This window comes from Echinops telfairi, unplaced genomic scaffold (assembly GCF_000313985.2).
Source record: "Echinops telfairi isolate 266 unplaced genomic scaffold, ASM31398v2 ScPeMD7_3;HRSCAF=10, whole genome shotgun sequence".
NCBI classification, from domain to species: domain Eukaryota; kingdom Metazoa; phylum Chordata; class Mammalia; order Afrosoricida; family Tenrecidae; genus Echinops; species Echinops telfairi.
The window spans coordinates 49350360-49363736 of NW_022103899.1; the positions used below are offsets into that span (position 1 = coordinate 49350360).

At 48.7% G+C, this 13377-nt stretch overlaps 1 protein-coding gene across 1 annotated transcript in view; it reads right to left on the minus strand.

The window, feature by feature from the left end:
• Nucleotides 1–1166: 1166 nt before the first annotated feature.
• FARSB (phenylalanyl-tRNA synthetase subunit beta) overlaps nucleotides 1167–13377 on the minus strand; it is a 60340-nt gene continuing 48129 nt past the window's right edge. The window contains exon 17 of the mRNA XM_004701641.2: nucleotides 1167–1409. Coding sequence (XP_004701698.1) covers nucleotides 1258–1409 — 152 coding nt within the window. The 3' untranslated portion in view covers nucleotides 1167–1257. The remainder of the gene's footprint in view (nucleotides 1410–13377) is intronic.

Genomic DNA, 13377 nt, shown 5'->3' on the forward strand with positions numbered 1-13377 from the left:
ATTCTTATTTCAACAATACTAGGAACTTCTCTCAAACATTAGACGAAAGACCTACTGGAAGATTCTAGATCAGTCTGAGAAGAGCAGGCCTAGGTAAGGCCAGGGCGCTATAGAAGCTTGACTTCAGAGGACGGCGCTCCTAACTCGGGCAAAGAGAGGAACGCGTGCCTTCACGACTTTAAACCGTGATTTTCTAACTGGTCGATTATAGTATCCTGAGTGTCGCAGGACAGAAATGAGCTTCCTAGTGTTTTATGACGTCCCTCCACAAAACTCGCCGCGATCAGGTCGATTCTGACTCCTGGTAGCCCTCCTGCACGGGGAGAACTGCCCCGTGGGTTCAGAGACGGTAGCTCTTTATGGAAGTGGAAAGCCTCACCTGGCTCCCAGAGTGGTTTCAAACAACGGACCTTGTGGCTGGCAGCCCAACGTGTAACCCACTACACCACCTGGGCTCCTGGGATGCCCTAGTGCACTGGTATCACCACTTGCCCACTTGACGAAGCACAGCGCCCCCATGCTAGCTCGGGGAGGCACGCAGAGAACACATCTGGGGGAGGATGGAGGGAGAGGGGAGAAGGTGATACCAAGGGCTCAAGTAGAAAGAAAATGTTTGAAAATGATGATGGCAACATATGTACAAATGTGCTTGACAAATGGATGTACATATGGATTGTGATAAGAGCTATAAAAGCCCCCAATAAAATGATAAAAAATGATTTTTAAAAAGGCTTCAAAAGCTGTAACTGTGAGACCATGAATGAATTTGTATTAAATGCATAATAAGGATTCTACAATTCATTTACATTTCCTAAAAATACCATTCAGTTATTGCTTCCTGGTGCCGAGCACGTGCCAGCTGTGAGGAGGAAGCGCGAGGTCCTTCTGCAGCCCCTCGCCCTCCGGGAGCACTTCTCAATGGCCTGGCTGCATCCACCAGGAGGAGACGGAGGTCCCTGGTGCAGAAGTCAGCAGAGGGAGGTGGGGGTGCCATGCTGACTTCCTGGGAGCCTTCCTGGGGTTTTCACAACCGAGCCTGTCCCCTACAAGCAGTCTGCTGGCACCCTGCTGGGCTGTGACCCAAACAGAACTTCCCAAGGTGCCCCCACATCCTCCCACAGCACATGCTGGCCGGGTGCCGAGAATCGATGATACCTACACCGGAGCACCAGACAGGAGTCTTTACTTGATTCAACATGAAGCAGAAATGGAGGACACGGGGGTGGGGACTCGGGTGCCACACACAGGGCTCCATCCTCACAAAAAGGGCCCAATATTGATTTCCAGGGAGGAGCAGGGCATGGTCAGCTCAAACTTGGTGATGACGTCAGGATGGAGGACGCCGAGCCTCCCGACGCTCTGACCCCGGGCAAAGATCTCGGCACATCGCCCAGGGAAGAAGGCAGAGCCTGCAAAAGAGAGAGAGCACGATCAACTCGACGTTGCTCCTGCGGAGACATCAGCAGTCACCGGCTACCACAGACAGGCCGCCTGCGTGGACAGAAGTGAGTGTGTCCGCACACTTTCCAGGAGCAAGAGCGCTTGAGGACACGCCAGCGAACTCCGGCAAGGAAGCGAGGGCAGGAGGGAAGCAGGACCCTGCTCTTTTGTTGGAAGGGGTCCTGGTAGGCAGGAGGAAGGCAGGGCAAATGCCAGCGCAGAGCCGGGACAAATCCAGGGATCTGCCTGGAGTGAGCCGACTTGGAAACACACTCAGCCATCGGCAGAAGTGGCCTCACAGAGTCCATGGCAACAAGGGAACGGAAAGACAATGGAGGTCTGACAGGAACTGTATGGCCCCTCACACTTGCTGGCTAAGTCTGCGCTGCCTTCATTTCCTATGCCCAACCTCACTCCTCCAGATTCTCAGCAGGCCAGGGACCTGCCGTGGCTTCCCGCCGGCCGCAGTGGCAGAAGGCCCTGGAGGTCCTGGGAGCATCTGCTGGAAGCCCGAGCCCAGGTCAGCCCCACACCCAGAGCCAGGCACACGTTCTCCGAGCATGCAGGACGGGGTCATCGTTTTATATGCTTAAAGAGCTTAAAAAAAAAATGTTTTAAAGGGAGCAATAACAAAACCCCCAAGCCATCCGGGCCCACTCTCCATTCAAGAAATCTCCCGTGCCACTGGTGTTAATCAAGGTTCAATATTGTAGGGAAATTTTTTATTAAAAAAAAGCTGACTCATTTCTTGTACCATCAACTGGAAATGGGGATGAGGCCCATAGTGCTCGAGTAACCGCAAGGCCCCCTGCTGGTAGCAAACTCCAGTGCCTGCCTGCCCAGCTGGACCGCACCACCTCTGAGCAGCGTAATTATTGATGGAGAGCAAAGGGCTGAGTCCCACATAATGGCTCCAAGGTCTGCTGCAGAAACACAAGAAGAGGGGTGCAGACTGGTGGGGAGTGCGTGCCAATGCCCCAAGATGGATGGGATCTCCGGGTCCCTCAGAGCTCAAACCTGGGCTTTGTTTGGATAAAAGTCACACTTGGGAGTAAGGGGCAGGGAGTGCAGTCAGATCCAACGAGACAAAGAAAGCCCCCCAAACAGACTGATAATGCAGAGCCTTAGAAAAGGTCCCCAAATCACACCCACTGCCATAAAGGCGATTCTGACTCACAGTGACCCCATATATAGGGTTTCCAGGGCTCTCAATCTTGATGGAAGTAGTTTTAATGCTCTCCCACGGAGCAACTACTAGGTTTGAACCGCTGACCTTGTGGTTGGCAGCTCAACAGTTACACAAAGCGATGCCAGGGAATGTTACTAAAGACGGTAGTGATGGCATATGTAAGTTGGATCACAATGAAAGCCCATCTTAAACATTTAAGCAGCAGCAAAACAGTTTCCTCTGAAAAGAAATCTTCAATGTTGGATACAGAAGTTTCTGTGAGACAAGCTTCTGTAGTGTTTTATATAAGACACCAACCTTTGTGTAAGACATACATCTTGTCCGTTTTCGTGTAAGGCAAACCTCTGAAGCAAGACAGGGCTCACAGCCCCCTCACTAAGGAACTATGAGGGAACCAAGACGCCATTCAGGCCCCCGCCCCGCCCGAATGTGCCTGGGTTAGCTGCAGTCTCCTTGCAGACGGCCGTCACACTGGGAAAACTGCCAGGAAGGGTCCACTGAAATAGAGGCAGACCCTCAAAGGGACAGCCGGACACAATGGTTACAATAACATAAAGGATCGTGAGGGCGTCACAGGCCGAGCAGGATTTGCCTCTGTTGGACACAGGGCTGCTCCGAGCGGGAACTGATCTGGTGGCACCACGATGGTGCTGCTAACTGTGATGGTGGCACGTTCAAACCCCCCAGTTGCTCGGCAGCAGAGATGAGGCTGTCTGTTCCTGTAAAGATGTACAGCCCCGGAACCCACGTTCTACCATGTCCCACCAGGCTGTAGAGTCAGAATGGATCTGATGGCGGTGAGTTTGACAGCAACAGCTGGAGACACACCCTGCTTATAAAGGCCATTCAGAAAGTTACCATGGCCTGGCTTGATAACTGAGTTATACCGAAAAACCCTCGCTGCACCGAAACTTTTCCTTTCCCTTATCGTCAATTCCAATTGGGCTGGATTCATGTTTACTGACATATAAAACCAGACTGTTTTAGAATCTAAGCCAGATGTGCTCTATCTTGACAATGTTAACAAAATAAAGCCAACAAATAAAGCCTAAGAGATAAGAATATAGAAATTTTACCTTACAAAATAACTTTCTGAATCAGCAAGTTTTAGAAAAAGCTCAGGTTTGTATGCAAGATGATTCCTGTTGCACCTCTCTCCACAAGTCCAGATCAAGCTTTGCTTTGGCTCGTTAACAAGGGACACGGCAAAGCAAAAAATATATGTATCACTAAATATAATTTTTCCTCTTTGCAAAGAAAAGAGAAATTCGATGTTATGCTTTATTAAAACACACCCAAGCCCGAGTCTCTAAATTAAACCGCGTTGTTAAGAAATCCGGTTGGCACTGTTGTTCAGGCCCACTAGCCACTCCCCGTGAGAAAGTGGGTGGAAATCCTAGATAGGTTTGCTCCCATGAGGCAGAATCAATGACGGTGGCGGGTTGCCGCGGAGGCAGTTCCGACTCGGAATGGCCCGAGGTACACCAGAGCGAAGCACTGCATGGCCCTCTATCATCATCACAGTGTTTTGTTTGAGCCCATTGTTGCAGGCACTGCTATCGGCCCATCTTGTTTAGGGTCTGTCTTCCTCTTATTTGCTGCCCCTCTGGCCTTCTGCAGGGACTGGTCCCTCTTACTCACATGTCCAGCGTCTGTGAGAGGAAGTCTTGTCAGCCCTGCTTCTAAAGAGCATTCTGGCTGTACTTCTTCCAACAGGATTCATTCGTTCTTCTGGCAGTGCATGGGATAGCCAATCTTCTGCATCAACGCCATAATCCAAAGGCAGCCGCGCTTCTCCGCTCTTCCTTACTTGTTGTCCAGCTTTCACACGCACAGAGGTGACTGTGACTGCCAGGGCTTGGGTCAGAGACACCAGAGTCTGGAACACGGCAGAGACCGTGTGCAGTGCATGTGTGCAATGCACAGAGTGCTGGTTTCTGACGGCTGCTTTCATGGATGGCTTTTGGATCCAGGTAAAGTGGAATCCTTGACAACATCAATCCTCTCTTTATCACAGCGCTGTCTGTGGAGCCAGTCGGGGGATTTGTGCCTTCACCGCGAGGTGTCACCCATCCTGACGGCCCGGCGCTGGTCCTTCATCAGTGTGTGCTTCTGGGAAAGAGTCTGAGCGGCTCGCATTTTAGCGAGTTGTCAAGGGAGCCACCACAAGCTCCGCCCAGGGACTGCACTCCTTCCCACCCACATGGAAAAATTAAGCGCAATAATGGGATTTCTGATCTGCTAGAAACCACTTACTTTAAACCTGAAGTGAAATTTTTAATGTTTTTTGGGGATTATGATGGAAGTACTTGGCATGAATTTTGTCCTAACTCCTCTTCTAAGAGCCAGGTTAACCTTCTAGTCTCCACAGACACAAAGGGGGAGATGCTTGGAAGGTGCAAACTCAGCTTCACGGGTAGAAGTGACGTGCTTCAGAGCAGGGCAGAAAGAGCAATGGCTTCCCTAACAGAACACGCCCCACCCACCAAGCAGCAGTTCGGTCTGAATTGAGAGGGGAGAGCGCTTCCGCCACCAGCAAAGGGAGGGGCGCTCCACCCTCTAACTCGACAGATCGGAGCCACCACACTGCCGGAACGAGAAGCTCTGAACTGGCGGTCTGTCCAGAAGGAAGGGACACCACATCTGAATGGAACGTAAGCACAGATAGCAGCTTATGAAGAATCAGACCTGCAGGATAGCCAAAGGCCACTCAAGCACAAGAGCAAACATAGAAAAACGTGCTGGAAACCAGCCCCTGGAGGCCCTGGTGCCAGTTATTGTAAAGCCTTCAGCGGCTACTCGAGTCCAGTGGTGAGGCCGCCAGCTGCTCTGCCGAAGAGGTGGCAGCAGTTCCACTGGGTCCCGTGGGTCACGAGGAGTCGGAATTGGCCCGATGACAGTGGGCTGGGTTTTGGCCAAACAGCAGCTGACTGTCTAGAAAGGTCAAATTGCCAATCCAAGAAAAACCATGTTGCCTTGTACGTGGGAATTCTAAAATTCAAATTCTACAGTCAAATGAAGACGCATTTCTTTCAGTTATCTGTTTAGGCCGGGTGCAAGCGTGGCACTTTTCAACCTGTGCTCAGAACACTCCTGGGCCCGAGGGCCTGGCAGCTCCTCCCAGCTCCGGCCCCTGCTCACGCTGCCTGCTTAAAAGCAGAGAGGGAGAACGCTCTTCTCTGTTGAAATATGTGTGGAAGACCGGACAAAAGAAACAGCAGTTAGGCACAAATAAGAATTTAATTTCCCAAGCGTAGTGGGGTGTAAGTAAGCCCCTTAATGAAAGCCTTTGCAGCCTCTCCTCCCGGCTGTAATTGCCTGTCTGTGCTCCAGCAGCGGCGGCAGGGCCACTTTGAGGACCTTGGGGGTAATTCTTGGGCCCGCATCCAGCTCGCACCTAGTCTTTAGCACATTTTCTGGCTAATTGACCTTCAAAGCGATTGGGAGCTCCTTCTCTTGCTCGTTGCCAAACACCTTTCACTGTTTCTTTTTGCCTGTCTTTCTTTTAGAGTAATCTTATAGGCCTGGAGTTGGGAGCGGCTTTACACATAAGAGTCATTCCTGTAATTTTATGAAGCTTCGGAAGTAGAAGCTTAAGGGAGGTAACTGAGCAGACCCCTGAGCCGAGAGGATCAGACAGTGTCACCCAGCATGCTCACAGCTCATAACCCGAACACATGCCCCCTACCAGCCCCGCTCCCCCGCATGAGCTGCTTGTTGATTCGATACTTTCTTTGGCCCATCTCTAAAAATCAACTGCTCAAAACATTTTGTCCCCATCATCAACACGTGCTCTGATATCTAAAGCCACGGAGCTGCTTACAAAGTGGAAGTTTATCACCCAAGTGTTGGGCAACGCCAGAAAAGGAATTCACAGTTATCACACATATTAAAGCAACTAAAAAACTAACCCCCACCCCCTGCCGCCCATCTCACACTTTGAACCAGAAACCCCAATTCAGGCAAAACACAAAGTGCAGGTATACAGGTATATTGAACCACTGGACCAAGTGAAGCTATTTCTACATCTCTAAATTACTGATGATGTAGTACAGAGTGGATGCGGGAGACTCGCTTAACCAGGTGACTCGAACGAAAGCCGACACCTACCCAAGCCTCCTCTTCCTCCTCCTAAATCTGTAATTCTTCTACTGGCAGGTCTACAAAAGGTAATCCATCCATGGTGTAAGCACCCACCCTGAAAGATGATCAGAGGAAGGAAAAACCCCAGTGATCCATTCTGGAGTGAACTGGTGGAGGACGTGACGGGGAAGGCAGAAGGGAAAAGGGTGGAAACCACGGCCGAGGCCGTCTTTTCTCTCGGTTTCCCACCAGCTTGCTATGGACTGGTACCCAGCACACTGTCCTACTGGGATCCACATCCAACACTCAGGGACCCAGCAGGCAAGGGACATGGTGTGTTACATTGAGAAGAGCTGCCGCGCAAGACCTCTTTGAACAGTTCAAACGCACAGATGTCTCCTTGAAGACTAAGGTACCCGGACCCAAGCCACTGCATTTCAAATCCCCTCAGGTGCATGGGAAAGCTGGACCCTGAATAAGGCAGCCGGAGAAGAATGAGCAAGACTACCTCTGAACTGTAGTGCTGGCAAAGAATACTTAAAGTACCATGACTGCCAGAGGAATGAAGTAAGGAGTGAGGTTGGTGAGACTGTCTCACAGGGACCCGTCCCCGGAGGAGGACATGCTTGGTAAATAGAGTGTCAGTGGAAGGCAAGCCCCTCAAGGAGATGGACCGACTGAGACACTGACTGCAACAACTGTGAGGATGGTGCTAGGCCAGGCAGGGCTTCACTCTGTTGTACACAGGGCCACTATGAGTTAGGACGGACGACATGGCACCTAACGACAAACATCAGCACATCAGAATCGCAGCCTGTGCTGAGGCGGCTCGAATATAGGGCCTATAAAGCTGCACACACACTGACGGTCGACACTTGTGGACACGGTGTCCTTTGTTGTTGTTTCATTTGCTATATTACTTTTAAAAAAGGTTGCCTCTTTTTAAAGGGAGTTCTTCTCAGTGCTTTAGACTGGGAGTTATTTGCGGCCATCAATTGAATTCTACAAAAGCGGGTGAACCAAATGGGAGAAGGCCCAATGTAGATGAGGCATGAACTTTATAAAGGGAGAGAAAAAAAGGTTTAGGGCTATGGGGGAAATTAGCACACACACTTTTCAGATTCTCTAATACTTTGAGTTGGGAGAAAACATCTCTGTAAATACCATTTAATTTGTAAGTGGAGACTGAATAATTTCCAACTGGTAATATAAAACACCTATTTTGCCCCAGATGTATATAATACTTTACCTCATGTCTGAAGTGAAATATTTATGGCACCTAAAGTCTTTAAAGAGAGGAGACCTAATCCCTTGAGTTTAATGGCTATCTTTCAGCCCTTTCTGAGATCAAAAGAAAGAAAACCCCTTACACAACTTCACAGTGCTAATCCCAACACACCTGCAGACATCATTCACTCTTAAAGCTGACGCCGCGCTGGACGTGAGCAGAACGGGCACCTCCTTCGCCCCACAGCATGGGGCTCGGAGAGGGTGCTGTGTTCACAGCAGCTTTACAGGGAGACAGGACCGGGCAATCTCGGGATTACCAACCAAGAGAGGATCCCGTAGAGCCTTATTCTTGAAAGGTCATCAGCAAAGCCTGCTAGCCAGTGGAGAAACAAATGCCTTCAGTAAAGGCATTTTCTGAATGACCATGCTCTGCTTATAGCTGTGTATTTATAACTCCAACTCCGAAATTTCCCAGGTTAATTTGTGTAGAGCAATCCGGAATTTACTTGTATGGCTTTTTAACATTTCCAAGGAAAACTTTAGTTCACGGCGGGGAAAATATGAGATGAGTAAGCAGGAAGGGTTTAAGGGTTGCTGCCATAGGTATAGGTATGTTGGGTTTTTTTTTTAAAAGTGTGTGGGAAAATTCCATTTTTCTGTGAACTTTTTGAAGCTGTCTTATATAACCAGCCACACAGGGGCATGGTGATGGAGGGTTCCCAGACACCCGCCACCTCACAGGACTGGCTTACAGGGACCAGAGCCTCAAGGGATAACTTAGCCAGCTGGTGTCACGCAGGTCACGCAAATCACATCCTATATCCCAGTGTGTGAGCAGTGCCTGCGAATCTCAAACTGAAAACAAAGGTTACCAAAAGCTCCCAGAAAGCGACTCCATGAGACTAAGCGCCCACACCTCAGCTTCTACGCTGAGATCAGAGGAGCTGGATGGTGCCGGTTATCGCTACCAAGCATTTTCTGACCAGAGACAGAATAGAAGGTCCGGTTGGACTGGAAGAAAAGTACAAAATAAAACTCCAGTTCCTAAAAAGGTCAGATCTACTACATGAGTAGAGACCACAGGAACCCTGGACACTATCACCCGAAGGTAACCCTTGAACAGGGAACTGAAGCTGTTTCTGCAGGGCCCCTTTCGGTCAAATAATAGCTTGGTATAAAATGAACAGGTGGAAATTGTGAGTCACGTGTTCCCTTAAACAGTGAATTACGTAAGCCCAAAAGGCCAATGTTCTCCCCAAAGCGAAGATGAGAGGGCAGGAAAAGGGGAGCTAGAGCCTTCGGGAAGAGAGCACCCCAATAGAATGGACATCATTAGAACACTGGCACAATGTTAACATTGTCCCCGATGGTTGCAACGATGTATAGAACAATTAGTAAACCGGAACTCACTTTGCCATGTAAACTTTGACCCCAAACACACACACATGTGCACGCACACAAATAGGCGAGGGAAACGGTTTATTCTGAATTCTAATCTATATTTCGTCGTGTCTCATAAACACACACACACTTTTCAAAGGCTGAAGGACGGTCAAATGGGGCACGAACTTAGAGGTGATCCATCACAGGGCATTTTTACATCTGCCTCAACCGAAAGGGTGGAGAGCCGGAGGGTTTTTATTCTAGGTTAAAAAGTGCCTCCGTGATCTGTTTTCAAATCTTCCAGGCCTAAATACTGTACGTTACATTCTATACTTGTCTGACACGGATATAATTATTCTAGGGATTTTCAGTTTCTTAAAAACCCGTAAGATGGGTTTAAAATAACATCATCACAAGCACAAAGTAAGGAGCCCCTGCTTTCCAGGGCGGGCACACTGTTTCCTCGCTGTTCGTGCAGAGGGAAACTTGCTGCTTCTCCAGCCCGGCAGCAGGAGCTGGCCGCTCTCTCCGCGATGACAGGCAGTGCACAGCCACCAAGCCTGCTGCGGGGCTGCCTGTGGAGGAAAGGCAAGGCTGCACCTGGGGCTACACATTACATCCTTGGCCAACCGGAAGTACACCTCACTCCAAACATGTCACCGTGGCCGCCGACAAGGCTTTGTGGAAAGGAAGGAAACAAATACGGGCCGAGCACAAACACTGCACTCCACTTTCTGCTCCTCTTCCTCCAGCTGCTGCGCACGCTGCGCTGCGGAGCCTCCTTAGACGCCCTATGGGAGGTGGGTGCACAAGCCGAGAAGATTCGCACCAAAGGAGCAATCTCAGGGCCAGAGCAAGCTGGAGCTGAGGAGAGCCACTGGCCCAGAAGGCCAAGGCTATAATGTTTCAAAGCTTTGGCTCAGTGGTTCACTTCATGTTTGCAAACTCCTAGTTTAAGAACAAACAAACACATTTTATAACAAAAAGGGCTCTCCTGAGTCACCACCTCTAATGTGGAGTGCAGCCAGGTACCCCAGGCAATGTCACTGCTGGGGGCTGGAGAGCCCATGGGAGAGCGCCAGTGCCCATGGGGGTCCAGATTGTCAGCTTCAAGCTCCTGCTGTCCCCCTTTTGGAAGCAAATGAGTGCTTAATGGTTGTGTCACCAAGGCTCCTTTCAGCTACCAGACAGACACCTCTACTACAATCGTTTCCCAAATGTAATATCCCATTGTTAATCTCATCTTGTTACTTGACCACTGACCAAGTATTAGATTTCATATATTAGTTTTAAGTGACTAAGGTAAATTTTATATATATATATATATATATAATTTTTTTAATTTTAATAAATCTTTTTATTGGGGGCTCGTACAGCTCTTATCACAATCCATACATCCATTGTATCAAGCACATTTGTACTTATGTTGCCATCATCATTTCCCAAACATCTTCTTTCTACTTGAGCCCTTGGTATCAGCTCCTCTTTCTTCCCCCCTCTCCTCCACCCTTATGAACCCTTGATAATTTATACATTATTTTTATTTTACTATTTTACACCGTCTGCTGTCTCCCTTCTAAGGTGAATTATATTGAGGGATTTTTAGTAACCTAAATGGATGAAGAGGTGGGGTGTTAACCATAAGGTCGGTGGTTCAAACCTGCCAACCACTCCATAGGAAAGATGAGGCTTTCTACTCCTGTAAACTCCCCGGGGCCCCAATTCCACAGTGTCCTAAAGGGTCACTATGAGTCAGAACGGACTTGAAGGCAGTGAGTTTGGTTTCGGTTTATCAGACAGACTCTGGAACCCTAGTGGCACAGTGGATAAGAGCTCGACTATTAATCGAAGGGTTGACAGATTCAAATCCACCAGCCAGTCTGCAGAAGAAGATGTGGCAAGCTACTTCTGGTACTCTTGATTTTCCAATACCTAGGAGTATGAAGATGTCCTTACGTGCCTGATGTTTCTGAGCAATCACTTGTCCGTTCACAATGGACCGGTTTCCCTGAAAAACCCACAGCCAGAGAGACTGGCAGCTGTTGTTGAGCCGACTCATTACAACAGAAGCTTAGAGCCGTGCTCACTCACTATCACCAAATCAACGCCGACTCACACCGCCCCTCTAAGGCAGGGTAGAACTGCCCCCTGAGCAGCTAGTGAAAGTAACTGTACAGAGAAGAGTGAATTTCCTGATCCCTGTAAGGGGTGGTCCAAACTGTTTAAAAAGACAGGAGCTTGTATATACACACAGGTTGAACAGGTGGGAGGGTGGACCCACAAATACACATAGGTTTGACAAAGGACAGTTGTATGTATATACTTATTTTTGCTTCAAAACTTTACTTCTGACTTATATATACAAAAATTGTTTTTGTTTGTTTGTTTGTTTTAGAAGAGGAGGGTTGTTAAAGTGGCTTATAGATGGGAACCCAGATAATACTGTGGCACCCAATGCTCCAAAACACAAACCAGGGAATGGCCAGTGTCTTCGTTAGTTGTAAAGATGCAAACTGGACATCAAAGCCTGTGGTTAGGGCCAACAGCCTGGAGAGCAACAAGCGCAGGTATCTCCAGGAGCCAACTCTCATGCAGGCGGTGGGCTGAGACCACCCGGGCATGGGTAGCAGAGCAAGCCACTGATGGCCACGGGAACTGTGTTCCACCCATAAGGGGACCACACTGACAAGCAGGGCGCACGAGAATGTGAACATGATCTGACGAAGAGTTACTTTTTAAATCATGTACATGCTGGCTTGAAACCTGATTTAGTAATCTTAGAGCTGGGTAGCAGGCGGGTAAAAATAAAAATATAATCTGTGAATTAGGATTAGTTTAGTCTTTGAGAAAGAGAAACCCTGCATACCAGTGGCTTGATACTAGACAGGCATTTCTTTCTTTCTCATGCCAACACCAGAGTGAGGGTTTCAGGGAAGCGAGGGCCATGTGTGTATGCAGCCCGCCCCACATTTATCCACCCGAGGGATTCACTGAAGATGTTTATCTATTTCTACCCACCCACCATCAATTCTTTTAATCCCTCCATCCATTTAAGAGCTGGATTGGCCACTTAAGAGGGCTGACATTTAATATACCAGGACACGTTCTCCAGGAGTTCACAGAGCAACGGAGGGTCTTTCTTCCCCAACACTCAGCAGCACACACCAGTGTACCGCACAGGGTGCTGCCAAGTTTTAGCCACTGAATACAACTGCTACTTCTTGAGGGAGCTGCGGTGGGGCACTGGGTCAAGCACTGGGCTACTAATCGCAAGGTGGGCAGTTTGAACCCATCAACTGCTGAATGGGAGAAACATGAGGTTGTCTGCCCCTGTAAATATGTACAGCCTCAGAGTCTGAAAGGGCCGGTTTGCAGGACCCTCGAGGTTGCTGCACAGAAGAGACTGAACAAGCAGGTGAGCAAACAAAGACGGGAGAAGAGAAATGTGAAGCCACAAGGAGACTGCCCAGGGGCAGAAGCTTGGAACAGATAAAGACCTTCCCCCAGAGCCAGCATGGACAGGAATTCGGGATTGTTGCCTCCTAACTTGTGAGAAAATTATTTTGTTTGTTAAAGGAGTCTATTTGTGATATTTCTGTGATAGCAACATTAGATAACTAAGAGCGATGACATTATATTTCTCCTATTATTATTATAATGTGGCTAGTTCACGTAGTTGATTTGAGTAACACTCAGACATGCATTCTGTTCTAGCATGTATTCTCAACAGGGGTGAACGCTAGTTCTTGGGAGGATGGGCAAACAAGTTCAGATATTACAATGGTTGTGGCCCTCCGTAGTTCAACCCTACTCAACAAAAATCTTCTTTCTTGGAATTTGAATTAGTCTCTCTGTGGATGTCCTTGCTGGTGGTAGACTGGTTAAGCACTCGGCTGCTCACCAAAGGCCAGCAGTTCAACCCCACCAGCTGCTCTGTGAGAGAATGATGTGGCCACCTGTGTTCATAAGAACAGCAGCCTTAGAATCAGGTCCAGATGAGTTAGAATCAACTCTATGACAACGGGTGTGGCTTCCCTTGATACCACACCAGG